A 20658-nucleotide genomic window follows, 5' to 3' on the forward strand; every position below is an offset into this window, starting at 1 on the left:
AATGTCTGAAAAACTGAGGAGTTAAAACTTCATTGGAAGGCCAAGGCAGGTGGATCACTTGAGGTGAGGAATTCGAGACCAGCCTAGCCAGCATGGTGAAACCCCTTATCTACAAAATATATATATATCTGGGTGTGGTGGCACACACCTGTAGTCCCAGCTACTCATGAGGCTGAGGTAAGAGAAATGCTTGAACCCAGGAGGCAGAGATTATAGTGAGCCAAGATCGTGCCACCACACTCCAGCCTGAGCAACAGAGCGAGACTCCGTTTCAAAAAGACAAACAAAAAACTTTGGTACTATAAATCTAGAGAGGGACCAACTTGCATGTTCTAAATGCCTATTTAATAGTAGCTAACATTTATTGAACACTTACTTGCCTGGTACTATGTTGGGGGATTTACATGGATTATTTTGCGTAATCTAACAAATCTTTTAGGTAGGTAGATATTTTTTAACATCTCCCTTTCCCATTTGAGAGAAAAGGCTTAACTTAACCATGACAGTAAATAAATGGTAAAGACAGGATTTGAACCCAGGAAGCCTGACTTGAGAGGCAGTGCTCTTAATCACTAAGATGCTCTAGTTGACTTTGAACTGGTGGATGCTTTTGTGACCAGTATTTATTTCCTTGAACAGTGACCTCTTCAGGTTCTAAAATAATGTACAGGAATAAAAAACTTAGGCCATTCTGTTGATTATGTGGTGTTCATACAAGGGAGGAGGTTTTTCAGTCCAAACCGAATTCCCAAAGAAAAACTTCCAGAAAAACTGTTCAAGTCCTAATATTGAGTATCCACTTGAGTCTTTTCTTAATCGTTTCTTCTAAATGATAACTCCATTTCATAGGATATCAGAGAGGAAAGCTTATGTACATCTACAGTTTTTCTGTAACTCCATCCCAACACTTTTGAATCTTTTAAGCTATCTTAAGATTTACATATCCTAGAGGCTGGGTTTTTATCAAAGGACCAAAAACAGAGGGAAATAAGAGGTTTTATAAAGCTGTTAGATGAAACATCCAAAAGAACAAAAAGCAAATCATTATTCATAAGCTAGGCCTTTGAAGGGTATTCATGCTTGAGGAAGTTTCATGTCCATTTCAATATTAAGCTTCCTCTGCACCCTCACCTCATTAATACTACTTAGCATTTTCCCCCTTGGAAATATCATGAATATTGGTTAGCATTTCAAGTGAGCCCCCAAAAGACTTGCTTAATGTATTATAGTTGTAATAATAATATGCCTGCAAATAACAATAAAACAAAATTATGAATGTAGAATGTTAAAGTATCAGGGACTTAGAAGCCAAGAATTATATTACCTGCCAATACCAAAGACCCAAGAATGGTGGCTAAAACAAGATAAAAGTTTATTTTTCTCGCACATAAAGGAAATTCAGAGTTTGACAATTTCATAGTCATCAAGGACCCAAGCTGCTTCTTTCTTTCTGCCTAGCTTTCCTTAGTGCATGGCTTCAATTCTCAGAGTCACTCATGGGACAAAATGGCTATGAGAAGTCTAGTTCCTAGATCCAAGGAGGCAGTAGAAGGAAGGCAGGAAGGGCAAAGTGCGCTCATATCAGTTGTCTATTATTTTGTTCCCTTTAAGATATTTTCCCACAATTTCTCCCTACAACTTTCCTGTACATTCTACTGGATGGGATTTAAGTCTATAGCAACAACTAGCTATAAGAACTAACTAGAACATTGCTAGCCAGAATAAAATCAGGCTTCTCCACTTAGAAAAAAGGGGCTATTTGTTTTTGGAAAGCAGCCAGCATCCTCTGTCATAAGATTGTAGGATGCATCTCATCTAGACTTTTAAGCTCAAGCTGTTAAGACCCAGACTTCCCCAGCTGCCAATATTGCTGGATAGTGGCAGTTAAAACCCAGATGGCTTGCTCACCTGTATTAACCAGAGAACACACAATTGCTTCTGCCAATGGTAAATTGGATAGAGTGATAGTAAATCAGTGTAGCATTAATGAAGAGTTTTTTCTTGCCTCTTTACCTCAATCATCTCCCTTCCCCTGGATAGTTCAGAATGTTACTGTATGCTTAGTTGATGAGCCTTTCTAACTATGATCATTTTCCTTCCCCTCAAGATACAAGTTATGCTGGCTATCCAGATTCTGTGATTAAAAATAAAGGTAGTTTTAGTAGATTCTAGCACTTAACATTCGTTTTTAACAATAATGGTTTCATGACTTTGGGTAAATTTTTTTAAATTTTCTCCTGCAGTATAGCCGAAATACAGAAAGATGTGGAATACAGATTGCCATTCACCATAAACAACCTGACAATTAACATTAATATGTGAGTAGAATTGTATCCTACTTTTTCGTGTAAAAGGACTTAACAGTTTTTTTATTGTTTTGTTTCTTAGTTATTAGAAATAAACTTTTAAGGTGAACTTATTTCAAGTAACTATAATTTATAAAATAGTGCACAATTCAGTGAAATAAAAATATTCAAAAGCCATCACTGTTATAGTGTTATAAGAAAGAAACTAGAAAAGAGGAAATGCAATAAAAATGTGCAATACTAATTCTTAGTACTGTAATTGTTTTTATTGATTAGCACTAAAATCTTAGCTGGAGGTATGCTGAAAAATGATAATAAAAAACAAAGGGGTTATATATATAAAGCCATTAGAGATAGATTCACCTTTAAATCAGAAACAAGTTAAAATATTCCAAATTTCAGCAACAGACATACTACATCAAGCAGAAAGTTCAAGGTTAGATTTGATTTGCTGATCATTTTTAAGAAAAACAAAAAAGTTAAAAATATAATTATGAGGGTTTTACTTAAGTTACAAAAAGTTGGACAAAGTGATTGCTGAAGTAGCAATTTAGCCTTAAATGCAGTTATGAGGCTGTAGTGTGAAAAGGTTGTGATTACCTGAGGTTACATTAAGTGGCTGCTGCTAGAGCAAGTGTTTGAGCCAGATAAGAAGGCACCTAACTTGAAGACAGGAACCTTATCTTATTCACCTTCACGTTCTCCTTGCCTAGCATACTGCCTGTACATAGGAGGCCTTATTAAATACTAATGAGTGAATTAAAGCATGAATATATAACTGCTATGTTAACTTGATATATATGAGCTTTTTTATTTATTTACTTATTTTTGAGACGGAGCCTCCCTCTGTCGCCCAGACTGGAGTGCAGTGGCACAATCTTGGTTCACTGCAACCTCCACCTCCTTGGTTCAAGCAATTCTCCTGCCTCAGCCTCTTGAGTAGCTGGGATTACAGGCACGCCCCACCACGCCCGGCTAATTTTTGAATTTTTAGTAGAGACGAGGTTTCACCATGTTGGTCAGGCTGGTCTTGAACTCCTGACCTCGTGATACACCCGCCTCGGCCTCCCAAAGTGCTGGAATTACAGGTGTATGTGAGCTTTTTGAATCCTCACAGCAGCCTTGCAAATTAGGGCAAATTACAGAAATAGGGTTAGTAAGTAGCATAGTCAAGATACAAACTGGGCTCCAAAGGCCATTTGGTGCCTTTTTTATCAAACTAGTTTTAAAATCTTCAGCTTTGTAAATGAAGTAGTTTTATCTCTCATCAAATGCCCAGGTAGAGCTAAGCAGGAGAGGCCAACAAGGACCCAGTTTTCTTTTCAACAGTATGACCAACAAATAGTTGTCTGAACCATCAGGGGAACAAAGAGGCAATTCTAAGTAGAATATTCTTGAGTTTTAGAGATTTGGAAACAGGGTTTCATATCCAGTAAACTCTCATTTTTAAGATTTCACTCACTAATCTTGGTTTTGTAGTAGTTCAAAAAAGGTTAAAATTTCCGCTTTTGTGTGTGTGTGTGTGTGTGTGTGTATGTGTTGAAAATTTACTGTTCTTTACGTGAAACCATGTGATTGACCTCTAGCTTGGGAGAGATGTGTCATTTGGGGCATTCAGAAGGGAGCCGTGTAGAACCAAGTCTTGATGACAGCTACAATGTTTCAGACCTCCTGCTTTACATTTTATCCTCTTACTCTTTAGAAATACAGTAAATAGTGAAATAATGTTGCACAGCATTTTATTTATTTTTATCTTACTTTAGTTTTTCAAAGATGGGGTCTCACTGTGTTGCCCAGGCTGGACTTGAACTCCTGGGCTCAAGTGGCTCTCCTGCCTCAGCCTCCCAAGTAACTGGGACTACAGGCATGCATCACCATGCCCAGCCGTGACAGCATTCTCAAAGTAGAAAAACCACAGAAAATTATATGGCTAGAACCTGTGGTCCAATAAATAGCCAGACTGGACTAGTATGGTTCACCTGATAAAAATGCCAATCTAATTTTTACCTAAGATTTTGCATAGCTTGGTATATTGTGTTTGAAAGCAACTAATTGGCATGATGTGAAGAATATTCTATAATTCATGTCCATATTTCACATTAAGATTTTACTGTGTTGAATTACTAGTTTTGTTACCAAATTTTAGTCTTAAACATATTTTCAGACAACACCATAATAGAGCACTTATTACTAAATAACCCATATCAAAGTGTGAAAATTTAATTTAGTTTTAAATACCTTTGTTTTAAGATTTTGACTGTATAATGTACCTTTGTTATCTTTGTTTTTGTTTTTCATCTGTTCTACCTCTACCAGATTGCTTCCTCCACAGTTTCCTCAGGAAAAACCAGTGATCAGTGTTTATCCACCAATACGACATCACTTAATGGATAAACAAGGAGTGTATGTTACCTCTCCATTAGTAAACAATGTATGTATATGGGATAATTTATTTCAGGGTAATATAATTGGTGTATTACTTTTCTGCTAAATATTTTAGAAATCCGAAATGCATTTAAAGTTTCATTTTGTCATGAGTACTTTTTTTAAAAATTGAATATTTAAGACTATGCCTTAAAGTTCTTACAATATGATATGGTTGATTGTGAAAGATTGTAACTTCCATATACTCTAGTATTTACCTTTGAACCCTCAAATTATTGTAAATAGTCAAGTAAGGAAATATTTTGGCTCCATTTTTGATTCAACGGACTTCTAACCTGTTTACTAATCACCAGATATTTATGGTATCGATTCTATAAGAAAATGTTATAACTTGTTCATTGCTAATATCCTTTTTCATTTAATTCTTGACCTGCAAAAGTAAGTTAATATTTAGAGTGACATTATCCTAATGAGACTTTATAATCTTTTTCTGAAAGTGATTTTAAGCATCATGTGTTGTTACTTTCAGTTTACAATGCACTCAGATCTTGGAAAAATTATTCAGAGTCTGTTGGATGAGTTTTGGAAGAATCCTCCGGTTTTAGCTCCTACTTCAACAGCATTTCCTTAGTAAGTATATTTCTAGTAAATAAAAAAGTCTGCATGTATTTTAATGTATTAACCAAAATATAGTTTAAAAATTCAAATGATGTTAAAAATCAGTCCTCTGATTTCTACATCCCCACAAATACATCCACACTTTCAGAGGCAACTGTTTTACTCTTTTACCTGTTTCTTCTAATGTTTACCTACATCTTTCTGAATAATGTATGCATACTTCTATCGCTTGATTCTTTCATTTTAGATATTATCTATTGGCCTCCTATTGTAGTAGATGAAGATTTCAGCTGTTTTTCACTAAACTTCCTTTCTCCTTATTGTCTCAGTGAAATTATATCAGGATTTTTAATATTATTCCATATTTGGTGTATTTATTACTGTGACTCTAAATATTGTCTGTTGCTGAGCCAAGTATGTTACCATGTTTACATTTCCCTTATGGTGGAATTTTTTGTCTTTTTTCTGGAATTAATAATTACCTACATTTTGTATTTTGTTTGGTTTTGTTTTAGATCATCTTCATTTTCCACATCATCTTAAATTTTAAGATCTTACTAAATTTCCACAGAGCTTTTAGCAACTATGAAAAATATCCTTTAAACCGTTTTTTTCACATCAAACCAGTAAGGTAATATCTAGGTTTCATTGTTTCCTTCACATTCAGTGCTCCACTTCTTCCCTCCATTCTGAGTTACTCTCTGTGACGTTTGCGTAACTCTCAGCCAGGAATTTCCTTTGTTGTCGTCCTGGGATTTTCCCTTTGCCACTTTCTTGTATTGGATTCTCCATTTCTTAGATTTCGTTTTTCCGTTTCTCAGGCCATTTCCTAGTTTCTTGGTTTACTGCCTTCCAGTAGCTTCCTGAATAAAGTCATGTTCTCGTACTAAGGATACTGTTTTAGTCTTGTTCTTGCATTGCTATAAAGGAATACCTGAGACTGGGTAATATATAAAGAAAAGAGGTTTAATTGGCTCGGGGTTCTGCAGGCTATACAGGAAGCATGGCATTGTCATCTGTTTGGCATCTGAGGAGCTTTTACTCCTGGTAGAAGGTAAAGCGGGTGCAGGCACATTACATGATGAGAGCAAGAGCGAGGAGGGGAGAGGTACCACACCCTTTTAAACAGTCAGATCTCATGAGAACTCACTATGGCAAGGACAGCACCAAGAGGATGGCATTAAAGTATTCATGAGAAATACACCCCCATGATCCAGTCACCTCCCAGCAGGCCCCACCTCCAACATTGGGGATTACAATTCAGTATGAGATTTAAAGGGGAAAACATCCAAACTATATCAGATGAATAACAGATTACCCTAAAAACTCGTGGTTGAAATAATGACATTTATGTTTTTTTAAGAATCTACCATTTGGTTAGGGACCAGTGGCAATAACTCATTTTTGCTCCACTTTTTGCATTAGCTGGTGTTGTCTGGCAGTTAATGTTGGCTTCATGGTTAGACTTTAGTGCTGATACATCTATATGTGGCATCTCCATGTGACCTGCGCTTTCTCACCGCATGGCAGGGATGAGATCTGAGGGTCAGGATCCCAAGAGAGAGAGCATTCCAACCAAGTGGAAGCTGTATTATCTTTTTTGGTTTAGTCCTGAATGTTATTCAGCATCATTTCTGCTGCATTTTCTAAAGTTAGTCACCTAGACCCGCCCAGATTGAAAGGGGAGGGAAAGTAGACTTCATTTCTCGATGGGGTAGCAAAGTTCGAGAAGTGCATATGGGACTGGAAATCTGGTTGTGGTCATTTTGGAAAATAAAGTCTGTCACATTCTTCCTCCTAGCCATAAGAATTCACCTCTTTCCTATATGTGAATAGGCACACTCCCCTTTCCCCCAAGAACTTGCAGAGTTCATCTTATTACAGAATCAGGCTTGTGTTCTTTCATCTAAATCAGATTCAAGTACAGATGAGGTTTCTCACTTGTGTTCCCGAAGAACAATTCCTCTTGATCTGAAGACAACGGAATTAAAGAGACAAGGTAGCTGCCCCTCACACACCCACTGTACATGGTAGAACAAGCCTCGGGTAACCACTATAGATTCCAAAAGAGAGGAAGTAGGAAGCACACAGGAGCCACTGGTTCATACCAGTACTGAAATCCAACTGGGCGAATTTTTTTTTTATTAAGACTTAGTTAATGGAAATGATTCTTCATAGAGTGATTCTCGTTTCTTGGTTCTGCCTTCTGTGTCATTATTCCTTTCTGTAAAATGTAGCCCTTGTTTCCAAGTGCATAGTTTTTTCAGCCTGCTTCCTGCCTATAGAAATTAAGGGTCTGATAGCCTCTTTTTCATTTGGTACTCTCTCTGTCCCTTGTAGACCCAAGATGGCACAATTCCTTTAACATGCTTATGATTGGCTGGGCGCGATGGCTCACGCCTGTAATCCCAGCACTTTGGGAGGCTGAGGCGGGCGGATCACGAGGTCAGGAGATAGAGACCATCCTGGCTAACATGGTGAAACCTCGTCTCTACTAAAAATACAAAAAAATTAGCTGGGCGTGGTGGTGGGCGCCTGTAGTCCCAGCTACTCGGGAGGCTGAGGCAGGAGAATGGCGTGAACCCGGGAGGCAGAGCTTGCGGTGAGCCGAGATCACGCCACTGCACTCCAGCCTGGATGACAGAACAAGACTCCGTCTCAAAAAATAAAAAAAAGGCTTGTGATTTCTTATGAATCCATTTTTCATTCATTTCATTAAACAAAAGCAACACCCACTAAGCTCTGCCAAATAAGCTGTTGGGCTTCCAGTGAGGCTGCTTAGAGACAATGTCTTTAAGATTCTTTGAAGCCCTAAGTGGCTGTTTTTCTTACTCGACAGCTCCCTGAGGCTCTGCCTTGGCTCTTTCAGAGGTGTTAACAAAGGATCTTCTAGCCCATGCTGGGTTTGAACTTTGCTTTTAGAGATGTTTCTTAATTTGAGACTCTTAGGGAAGCTAGGAATGAGAGAGAAATTTATTTTCAAATCCAGGAAATCTCATCTTTTATATTTAGCAGTTCTTTAATTTCTCTCTCTTCTCACATTTTACTACAGCCAGCTAGCAATCAGGTGGCACCTTCAGCACTGCCTGGAAATCTCCTTAGCTAGATCATCCAATTCACTAGGTACATTTTCTGTTTTCCATATTATTGCATGCAGCAGTATTGGTAAACTTTCCACTAATATAAAGTTCTCCTTCCAATGACCATCTGCCCAAAGGCCCACCAGGCTCCTCCTAACAGCCTCTTTGAGGCCCATTAGACCTTCCTAATCTTCTGAGGGGACTTCCAGCCTATACCTCCGCTTGGTCCCAAAGCTACTCCCACACTTTAGATTTTTGTTGTTGTTGTTGTCATAGCAGCCTTCCACTTCAGGTACTTCAGCCCTCTTCCCCTCATCTTTTTCTTCCTATTATCTATGTTCTAGAGCCCTGAGTCCTTATTTTCAGATAAAAAGTGTGTTCAAAACCCATACTTCTATCTTCTGTAGTGATAGGGTTGGATATAAACTCATTTACCTTATTTGAAAATATAAACTGAAAAGTTTACTTGTTTTCATTTCAGATAAGTTCTGGGATATAGTACACGTTATTAAAAATCAAGTTTGATGTATCTGTTAGATTATTTTGTGGGTTTTACCTGCTACTGAGTTCAAAACAAAGCAGATTGGGTCAGAATTATTGATTTAAATTCAAGGATATTACAAATACTCTGTCATGTTGGTTTTATTGTTTCTAAATAGCTTGTTATATTCACATACATATCACTAATTCCTTTAGATAAAAGTAATTTTAAGATAAAGATGAGCCATCCTTTGAAATGAACAAGCTGATTAGAAAACTTAATTTTTTGTAGGGGTCATATATTCACTTGGCTCAAAATTCAACAAGTCTAAAGGAGTATAGAGTGAAAATCTCCGTGTCACTTCTTTTTCCCTTGCAGCTTAATTTTTTTCCTCATTAGCATCTAAAGTTATTTGTTTGGGTTTGTGTATATATAATTCCTGAGCTGTTTTATTCATCTACAAGAGAATATATGTAGTATTGTATTTTCCCCCTTTTTTATATGAATGGTAGCATATTTTGCCCTTGCTTTTTTTTGGGGGGGGGGGGTGGGTGGTCACTAAATGATACGGTTTTGGAAAGTTTTTCATGTTAGTACTGAGGCACTTCCTCATTATTCCTTATGGCCACAAAGTATTTGTTTTATGGATGTATTATAATGTCTTTAGCAAGCCTGACAGATATTTTCATTTTTTCTAATCCTCCCTCAAAAGCCCATCCTTCTTCATTGCCGTCAGTGCTGCTCCAGTAAATAATCCTTAAAATAATATTTTACCCAAATGTGAGCTTATTTGTTGGATAAATTCTAGAAGTGTAATGCACATTTGTAGTTTTGACAAATGCTGCAAAATTGCCCACCAGAGTACTTGTACCAGTTTCTGTTCCTATACAATCCCTATTTCCCCATACCCTTTGCCAAAATAGGTTATCAAATGGATCTTTGCCAATTGATAGGCAGAATACAATACATTAGTATAATTTTAGTTGTATTTATCTTACTAGTAATAGCTAAACTGAACTTTTTTTTCTTGTGTTTTAGAGATTTTTTTCTTTCCCTTTTCCATAACCTGTATATACTATCCTAGTCTCTATTTTGCTCTTGGGTTTTTTGTCTTTTTATCAGTTTGTAGGAATTCTTTATGTATTAGAGAAATTATCCCTCTCTCTGTGATAGAAGTTTTCCCCCACATTTGTTATTTGTCTTATAAAGGGCTTTGTCATGTAGATTTTTTAAAATGTTGTCACTTTTACTATTTTCTCTCTTTTTTTTTTTTTTTTTTTTTTTTTTTTGCGACAGAGTCTTGCTCTGTCGCCAGGCTGGAGTGCAGTGGCGCAATCTCAGCTCGCTGCACCTTCTGCCTCCAAAGTTTAAGCAATTCTCCTGCCTTAGCCTCCTGAGTAGCTGGGACTACAGGTACTTGCCATGACGCCCAGCTAATTTTTGTATTTTTAGGAGAGATGGAGTTTCACCATGTTGGCCAGGATGGTCTCAATCTCTTGACCTCCTGATCCACCCACCTCGGCCTCCCAAAGTAGTTGGGATTACAGGCGTGAACCACCGCACCCGGCCAGATTTATCATATTTATCTAATGGCTTCTGAATTTGGGTTCACAGAAAGTCCTTTCCTGCCCCAAGGTTATAATTTTTCGATGATGTCTTTAGTTCTTTTAAGGTTTTTTAAAAAAACTTAAACTTTGATCCATTAGATTGTTACACTAGTGTAAAAATGAGGATCTGGCTCCAACTTCTTTTTTCCAGATGTCTCAATACTACTTTTTGACTGTTCTATTTTTCATTTATTTGAGATTCTGTCTTTGTTATATCCCAATTCCTATATGTGTTTGAGCTTTTCCTGGATTTTGTATCTAGTTCTATTGATCTGCCTGTCCATTCACTAGTATTATGCTTTAAATTTTGTTGTATTATGAGGGTTTTTTTTTTTTTTTTTTTTGAGACAGAGTCTCGCTCTGTCGCCCAGGCTGGAGTGCAGTGGCACAGTCTCGGCTCACTGCAAGCTCGGCCTCCCGGGTTCACGCCATTCTCCTGCCTCAGCCTCCTGAGTAGCTGGGACTACAGGCGCCCGCCACTACGCCTGACTAATTTTTTGTATTTTTTGTAGAGACGGGGTTTCACCATGTTAGCCAGGATGATGTCGATCTCCTGACCTCGTGATCCGCCTGCCTCAGCCTCCCAAAGTGCTGGGATTACAGGCGTGTATTAGGGTTTTATAATTTGTTTTGCTTTATCACAGGACTAATATTTCTGTACCTTCCTTTTTCAGGCTTTTTTTCTTTCTACTCTGGCTTATTTTTCCATATACATTTTAGTGTCATTCATATACATTTAAAAAAAAATGTTTTCTTACCACAAAATTTCCAACTCAGGTTATGTCATTAAATGAAATAATAGTACTCTCATAAAAAATTATACATTTTGAAACATTTTTCAATATAAAGGGAAGCATTTTAGTAGCATTACATTAATATTTAAAACATAACTGTAAGTCCCTCATCCTTTACACTAGAGTGCCTGATCCATATAAACTCACTGTATTATTCATATATTGTATTTAGATGATTCTCAGTCTGCATCTAGGTCTGAATTACTCTAATGCTTTTTAGAGTAATCTAATGATCTGGTTCTCTCTAAAATTTGCTAAGGGGAAAAAAATGCTAAATGTAAAATATTTGTTATCTTGCAAAAATAAATACTGACTATATTGTTCTGTGATTGAATCCAAAGTACATAATGCTGTGTGACTCTAATATACATGCATGTTTATATATGCATCTGTTTTTAATATTTCAACATTTTAGAAGCTCATCTGCACACTTAATTTTACTTTAAAAGTTTCTAGAAAAGCAGTCTTGACTTTCAGTCAGATTTTGACAAATACAGAGAAAGCTGTTAGCCTCTACTTGAATAAATGTCCTGGATTAAATATTGCTCTCCGTTCCCTCTATGGAGATACTGATTGATACCAGTGGAATGCTGAAAACTCAAAAATGTCCTGTCTATCCACTTCTGCTCTGTCCAGTTGAATTGCATGCTTTCTAAAGCACTCATCATCTTCTTTGTAGAAACCACAGTTCTACAATTCTTTTTTTTTTGGATTAGGGGGTCATATTTTACCACTTTAATTCCATTATATAATTTAATAAATATCACCTGCCATTATAATATTTCATCTATATAGTACTTGACTTTTGTTATTTAGAACAATTTAGAAACAATTTGACATGTTTTATCCATAAAATCTAATGTAATGATCTTCTCTTTTTCTCTTCAGTCTATACAGTAACCCAAGTGGGATGTCTCCTTATGCTTCTCAGGGTTTTCCATTTCTTCCTCCATATCCTCCACAAGAAGCAAACAGGAGTATCACTTCTTTATCTGTTGCTGACACTGTTTCTTCTTCAACAACAAGTCATACCACAGCTAAGCCTGCCGCTCCTTCATTTGGTGTCCTTTCAAATCTGCCATTACCCATTCCCACAATGGATGCTTCAATACCGGTTGGTATCGTCAGTTATCTATATTTTGTGCCACTGAAACATTCACTCAACACACATTTATTACATGCCTCTGTGTGCCAGACAATAAGTTAGACACAAAATATGAAAAGATTAAATCACATTTTTCAATTCAAGTAACAGGTATCCAACAAATAATAATTTTAAATATGGAGCTTCTAATTCTAGTGTAGTAGAAGAGACAGCTAGAGTTTTAGTAGAGACACAGTTAGGGGAATGGTCAGTGCTCCTAGGGACCAAGGTAGAACTAGTAGGTTGCCTTTACAAAAAATGTGATTCTGGTTTCTTTCACCACTTTCTTAGTGCCTCAAATATACTGATGAATATAGTGGGTACTCATTAAAAACGAGGCAGCTAAACAAATGCATGCATTTATGCTTGAGGCCAGATTTTGAAAGATCATTATTAATTTGCCAGAATAACAAGGGGATACATAAGGCATTCTTTGAGAGGTAGTAACATTGTCACAGGCATTGAGATATAAACCGGATGGCATTTTTGTGAAGCTGCCTATAGTAGATCTCTCTGGCTGCCATATAGGGTGTGGGCAAAGGCAGAAGAATGGTCATGTGGGAGCAGCAGGTTTCACATTATGATGGGTCTGCTAACGTGCGCTGAGGGCTTCTAGTGTTCCACTGGTTTAAAAACTCGTCTGTTCTTAAGCTGGTAACTGTTGGCTATGTGGAATGTTACTGAGGGAGAGACTAATACTTTGGGCATAAAACATTTAAAGGGGTATAAAACCTTTCAGTTACAACCCTCAGTGAATATCACCCATAGCATTACTCAAGTATAAAACCACAGTATATCCAACATTACTAATTTCAGAGTTTATAATCATTTAGAAGATACAGACCTAAGTGGACTTGGTTTTTCCAAAACCTTTCATTTATTGTGTTAATGAGTGTTAGGAACAAATTACAGTTAGTAGTATGAACAAAATTACAAGAGGACTTTTCAAGGGTCCTCAAGGATAAAAAGTCATATATATTCAAACAGTGGCTACTCGGTTGCTCATCTACCCTACCATCTCATATGACTGAGGCATGTAACTATTCAGACTGTTGCTAAATTACTGCTTTTCTATATTTAATGCCTTTCATTTGAGAGAAACATATTCATATATACCAATGAAATCTACAGCCATATACTTAGACAAGAAATAGAAGTACCAGTTCTCTACCTAACACAGGTACTTACATGGCCCTCACCAAAAAAAAAAAAAAGTAATCCTATGTATACGACGCTGAAAAAAAGACAGACTGAAGGAAGAAGGGGAGACTAAGGCAGTGTGAGATATGAAGATGAAAATATGATAATGCAAACAGTTATGGGATATAGTACATTAAAGATTACGTTTATTAGTAATTGAGAGCAGTCAAAAATATGGCTGAAATTTAATATCATTTAAAACTTTTCTTTAGACAAGCCAAAATGGTTTTGGTTACAAGATGCCAGATGTCCCTGATGCATTTCCAGAACTCTCAGAACTAAGGTAAACCTGGAAAGTAAAGTTGGTCACGTTGTCTGTTTTATTTGTAAGCATAAACCAGATAATTATTTCATATCCATATAAATTAAAATTAAGAATCTTCACTGTTCCTAAACAGTATTGTAGTTGCCTTAGTGGGATTTAAAAATCAGTTTTAGGTCCTATAGGTTATATTAATTGAGTGACTGGTACATACTCAGGGATTTTTATAGGATTTTTATAATGATTTAATAGTTACCAAGATAACAAAATCCTTTCTCTCATGTGGCCTGCATTCTTTGAAAAATATTTTTGAATACATTATTCCTGACAATTTCAAAATATATCTTGGCCTATTTTAGATCTTCCATTGTTCCCTTAGTAGATAAACTTTACATATAGAGAAATAAAGTTATAAAGTATTAGGTGTTTTTACAGAGCCAAACTTTTTTTCAAATTTATAGCAGAAAAGTTTATAATCAAATTTAAGGTGCCATTTTTCATGGAACTTTGCTTCTCTAAAATGCTTCCTGAAGAAAATGGTTTTTTGCCGTTCAATTTTGGGAAGCACTGCACCCTTTATACCCCCATTGAGAGTTCATGATATTCATAAGGCTCTTATTACTAATAAGACTACTGAATGCAGTTAAACTTTTTCTTTCTTTTTTTGCAGTTCTTTTTGTCTTTAGAATATATCTCATCAAAGATGTACAGCCAGATACCCATGAAAAATTCTATAGTTTAAAAAGAGTTTGAATTTATTTGCACCAGTGTTTTACAGTCATTTTAAGGAAATAGTGATTTATTGTCTTCTGTAATAATAATGAGTATTTACAATATACTGCATGCATTAAAGGTTAATATGCATTGTAATGCTCACAATAACCCCATAAGGTAGGAGTTCTCATTTAATAAGATTATCTTTTTTGCTTTAAATTTTGTTGAAATAATTGTTATGAAAACATCAAAAATACAAAAAAGGTGAAGAAACTAGTATAATGAGCCTCCACGTATCCATCATGTGGCAACACCAGCTGTAAACCCTTTTGCTCACCGTGCTTCATGCCTCTTCTATCCAGCTTTCTTGGAGGGCTGTAGGTATGAGTCACCGTTATTTTAAAGCAAATCCCAGATAATACGTCCTTTTTAACCCATCAATTCTTCAGTAAATTTTTCTACCAGGTAAGGATTTTCTTTCCTTTTTTTAACCATAACCCCAGTCACCATCATCATCATACCTAACACAATTAATGGTAATTCTTTAATATTACCCTATTTCTCCGGTGTCTTAATAATTAATGTTTTTGTGAGCAGTTTGTTCGAATCAGGATTCAAAACAAGTTCCACCTATTGCATTTGGATAGTGGCTCTCTTAAGTTCCTTTTAATAATGAACCATTTCTCCCCAACTTTTCTCTTTTATACACACACACACACACACACTTAGACATATACATATGTGTATTTACATATGTTCATATACATGTACACAAATATGGGAATAAACACATGTCCATGTACATACATGCATATGTATATATTAGACATAGTGTGTGTTTATTAAATTGGTTATTTGTCCTATAAAATTTTCCATATCCTGTTTTTTCCTTAGTGCCTCCTTGTGGTACCATTGAAGATGTTTCTCTGTTTCCCATAGTTTATGCTGCTGGTGGCTAGAAGTAGACAAGGTTCAATTCTTTTGCCCATACTTACGTCATAATTAGTGCATGCTTCCTTTTACATCCCATGAGGCAGCAGTGAGGTCTGGTTGCCCTTTTTTTAGTGACGTTAAGATTATGTCAGGTTAAAGCACCTGAAATCATTGACCATCATTAATATAGCAAGGGTCGTAAATATGATTTAATGATTTTATCATCACCACCAGAATTTATTAACCAGAATTACTCTGTGAAGAACTTGACTTAATCAACTACATATTTAGTTATACTGAGACACACTTCATACAGGACCAAGAAAAATGCTTAAATTTTTCCCCTTATATTATCACCTTTCACAATAATGAGGTTGCTGCACTATCCATCTCCAAAAGTTGCTCTGATGGGTGAGAAACTCAAGTTGCCTTCTATATCGTTTTTGGCAAAGTGAAGATGCTGTGGGCTCATCATGAACATTTCTTCTCTCAGATCTAGAGTCAGCCATTTCTCTGAAGGGCGCTTGTTCTTTTCCAAAATAACAATACCAGTATTGTTACTAAGATTATTGAATGCAGGTTTAATTTTTGTTTTTGTTTTTTACAGTTCTGTTGTCTTTAGGATATGACATGCCAGAATATACTGTTGTTTTTTTAATGTCTTCAAATAATTTTTCTCTGGGTGTTAATATAACTTAGAATGTACAGGTTTATTTATTTTCAAAGCAGTCAATTTTCTCTGAATTTTAAAGACTGCTTTTTCTTTTCTTCTTTATTTTTAAATTATCCAACGTTTTTATATGGCTTCATAGTCAAAACTAAGATACGTTCAGAAAACTTTTGCTTCCATGCATATCTGCTCCACCTAGTTCTTTCACCCTACAGATAACCATTTTTGTTTTTGGTTTAGCCCTCCATTATTTCTTTTCTTTAAATATTTTATGAATATCTATACACACATATACATAAGCACACATAAACATATCTATAACTCTTACTGTGATAGCCACACATCTGTAAGCTAAATAGGCACAGAGGTTAAAACGGAGTTGTTGACTGCTTATGCGCCCTGTCTTACTGGTCCTACAGTAACTGACATTATACACTAGCAGAGACTGTTTATCTTGTAGAGTCTTGGGAGATTTTACTGGCTACGTTTTGGCCAACACATCCTTGGAATCATGCACTGACTTGGTCTAAAGCTGACTAGAGGAAAAAGCCAAAATGTTACAGTAACTACTCTGGCCTCTTTTCAGCTCTGTTTCCCTGTCATCAATACATACAATGAAATGACTAGGAAGAAATTCTTCTAATGCTACCTTGTCTGTGAACTTGTGCTTGTCTGAATTTACTATAGTAGTAGTGTGTTCAACATTATGCTTGGAAGAAATAAATAGCTTAAATTTTGCATATCAGTAAGTCTGGTTCCTATCAGAGAAATTTAAGAAATAAGTGATATTCTCAAGCAATTAAGTTAAACAGAATTAAGAACAAGAAAAAAATACTTAACTATATTACTGCTGCCCTATTTTAAGAAACCTAAGCTGAATAAGCTCCTTAGTTTCATACATTGTTCTTTACCTGAGTTAAGCTGACTTTATTTTTAATTTCAGGTCACTGTATAACTGTGAACACTTCCCCACAGCTGTGATTTTTAAAGAAAGTAGATATATCGATATATCCATTGGACCAGAATTTACTTTTACAGATTCTGTCGAGAATATATTACAGACTGCTGTATGTTCCATTGTGGTTGATGTTTTATATGATTTTAAGGTTAAAACTGGCAGCCTTAGGTGTATATGTAAAAATTATTTAGAACCCTATCAACTAAATAAAGCTGAAAAATTGTAAATAGTTGTCATGGAGAAAAACTTGATGTCTGATATTTATTAACATTTTTTGTTTTGTGTTTCTAGTGTGTCACAACTCACAGATATGAATGAACAAGAGGAGGTATTACTAGAACAGTTTCTGACTTTGCCTCAACTAAAACAAATTATTACCGACAAAGATGACTTAGTAAAAAGTATTGAGGAACTAGCAAGTATGTTTTCCCTCTCCTGAGCGCAAATTTCCTGAAAAAAATCTGATCTTTACCTAGAAGTAAACTAGAGATTTATCTTACAGGAAAAAATCTCCTTTTGGAACCCAGCTTGGAAGCCAAAAGGCAAACTGTTTTAGATAAGGTGAGTTAGTGATCATTTTGAAGAAATTTATGTAATTTAAAAATAGAATAAAACATCCTTTTCATTTTCTCTTTTAGTATGAATTACTTACACAGATGAAGTCTACTTTTGAAAAGAAGATGCAAAGGCAGCATGAACTTAGTGAGGTAAGACTGTTTAGTTTTTTCCCTTTGCAGTAGATTTTTTTTTAATCTTATGTGCATGAGTCCTGATCTTACTTTCATTATCATCAGAAACTATTTATGAGGTATCTGACCTTATAAGACATGATACCTTTAAACGTGGATGAACAGCTCTCAATGATGAGGCATCATACATTATTTGTGCTCATATAAGAGCATATTTGTTTCCAAAACAGAAAATTATGACAGGCCCTGACACATAACTTTTCTGGGTAAGTTATGAAACCATCGTAACCCTTGTAGTGAAAACTAGCAACAACAACAAAAAACTTTTGACTCACTTGTAAGCTTATCTACAAATACCTTAAATGAAAAGTTCACAAATTAAAAAGAATAATATATGAAAAATATATAGTATTATCTGCTACAAATAAGTTTTATGCTAGAAATCCAGTTATGTGAAAATCAAAAGAATTTTATAAAATTCAACCTATATTTCTGAAAATAAGGAATCTTTAAAAATGAAAAGGAAACAGAGGACATAATCTTTGTATCATACCAATAACAACCTCATAATTAATATTCTATTTCCTGTAAAATTAGGAACTTTGGGTAAAGTCAATGAAATAAAACATAAAATAGATATAAACCAACAACAGCAAAAAAGATGGTAAAGGAGAATATAAATTTATAATGAATTTCAGATAATATGGTCATTTGTCAGAATAAAGAAATAATAGCTAACATTGAGCAATTAATATGTCTTGCACCGCATGAAGCTATTTACATATATTGGGCCATTATTACACCAAATCCTATGAAATAGGTATTGTTAACTTTTTCCCATTTTACATTTTACAGATAGGGAAACTGAGGCACAGGGAGATTAAATAAATTCCTTGAGGTCATACAAGTAGAAACATTAGTTAGGAGTCTAACCTAAGCAGTCCTCCTTCACAGAAAATCTGTGAGACTCAACTGAAGTACGGTTAGATATATATTGGATCTTAGTAAATGTTGAAGAAGCTTTCATAGTACTCAACATCATTCTTTATACAAACTCTTAGTAAACTAAAAAATAGAAATTTCTTATTTACCAGCAGTAAACCTCACACTTAATTACTACACATTTCTAGGATCCCATTAATGTTAGGAATAAGAGAGTAATGCCTCATGATCACTGCTGTTTAACGTTCCTTGGGAGGTTTTGAGTACTGCAAGAACAAAAAAAAGTGGTATAACATAAAAAGAAAGAATGAAACAGTTGTTTACCAAAAATAAACAATCAAAAATTCTAGAGAACGGAGACATTTTTTCCCGTTTGCTCCAGCAATTACTACTGCAAAATGAAGTACAGAAAACAACTCATTTACCATAGGAACAAAATTGTAAAGTACTTAGAAGTAAACCCCATGAAGTAAGTTAGGAAACTTTATTGAATGCCATAAAAGAAGAGTTGAGTTTTCTATTTTCTCAGACTATTTAGAGCAGCATAGAATATTCATTGAATGAAAGATCCAGTATTAAAAAGATTTCATTCTCCCCAAAATAACTTAGAAATTGAATACAGTTCTTATCAAAATGCCGAGTATTTTTTTTTATCTTAACAGATTTATTCTAAAGTTCATCTGAAACTTTATTTTTCAGATGGGTAAAAGTAGTCAGGAAGAGCTTGAACAAAAAGAAAAAATGAAAAAAAAACTCCCTTTCTCAGTATCAGAATACACTGTAAATCCTCATTATTTAAAACAGTGTAGTAGTTTTATAGGAAGAGAAAATTATTTCTATGGAACAGACTATGCAGTTCAAAAATAGACTTGTGTATGTGAATAATCAGTTGGAAAAAATTGAGGATTCAATAAATTATAAAATTGGTTATTTAGTATCCATTTAGAAAAAGGTTAGATCATTGTATCATACAATACACAGAAAGTTATTACAGATAAACTGCTTCAGTGGAAACCATAAAACGTCAACTAGCTTCTAGGATTTTTTCTTTAAGATTATGGTGGGAAAAGCCTTTCTGAGCATAATAAAACAGATATGAGCATAAAGGATAAACTCGACATACTTAGCTATACAGATTGAAAACTCGGATATATTAAAAAATCATGAAATCAAAAGTGAAGTTAAAAAAGGGTACAGATATTTTTAGCCTATACAACACATACTAATGCCAATGGTCTATTGGAAAAGGAAACAACAGGAAACTGACAAAAGGAGAAATATAAATGTCCATTAAAGATTCTGCTTTAACAGTTATTCTGATCCTTAAACATTCATATAAGAATTGCTGGAAGTGATTCTTCAAACACTTAAAAAAAAGACACACACACACACAGAACAATGATTCCTATTCTTTCTAGATGTTCTCAGTCAAAATTTTCTGGGGATGATGAATCTTCTGCGCTCTAACATATGAAAACCACTTCAGTAGACTGTTGGTTCCGTGATGGAGGAATCTGTTCTGTTTCATTTGTACTGTATACCTAATACCTGGTTCAGTGGTTGGCACATAATAGATACTCAATAAATATTTAATGAATAAATAACTGGAAACTTTTGAAAATATGTTCAGGTATACTATAATTTTTTTAAAAGCCAAATAAAACATCCATGTGAGCCATACTTGTAAAAATAGATAACCAATTTTGGCAAGGGCAATAAGAAAATGGTACATTACAGTTCATTTTTGTTTATGATGTGTCACAAAGAGATACTACCCCACATGCATTAGGAAGGCCATTATTATTTTTTTTTCTTACTCTGTCACCCAGGCTGGAGTGCAGTGCCGCAGTTACAGCTCACTGCAGCCTTGACCTC

At 35.2% G+C, this 20658-nt stretch overlaps 1 protein-coding gene across 10 annotated transcripts in view; it reads left to right on the forward strand.

Moving 5' to 3' along the window:
* VPS37A (VPS37A subunit of ESCRT-I) overlaps nucleotides 1–20658 on the forward strand; it is an 85465-nt gene that overhangs the window by 16715 nt on the left and 48092 nt on the right. For 5 of the 10 annotated variants that reach the window (XM_009243558.4, XM_002818840.6, XM_054561225.2 and 2 more), the window contains exons 2-9: nucleotides 2244–2318; nucleotides 4623–4737; nucleotides 5221–5321; nucleotides 12160–12385; nucleotides 13828–13898; nucleotides 17444–17571; nucleotides 17655–17713; nucleotides 17791–17859. In XM_009243558.4, the coding sequence (XP_009241833.1) occupies nucleotides 2244–2318; nucleotides 4623–4737; nucleotides 5221–5321; nucleotides 12160–12385; nucleotides 13828–13898; nucleotides 17444–17571; nucleotides 17655–17713; nucleotides 17791–17859 (844 nt within the window). Of the gene's footprint in view, nucleotides 1–2107; nucleotides 2153–2243; nucleotides 2319–4622; nucleotides 4738–5220; nucleotides 5322–12159; nucleotides 12386–13827; nucleotides 13899–17443; nucleotides 17572–17654; nucleotides 17714–17790; nucleotides 17860–20658 lie in introns of all 10 variants that reach the window. The other 5 variants (XM_063726522.1, XM_054561227.2, XM_063726521.1 and 2 more) reach the window with 3 other exon arrangements.

The sequence above is a fragment of the Pongo abelii genome, chromosome 7 (genome assembly GCF_028885655.2).
Source record: "Pongo abelii isolate AG06213 chromosome 7, NHGRI_mPonAbe1-v2.0_pri, whole genome shotgun sequence".
In the NCBI taxonomy this organism is placed as follows: Eukaryota; Metazoa; Chordata; class Mammalia; order Primates; family Hominidae; genus Pongo; species Pongo abelii.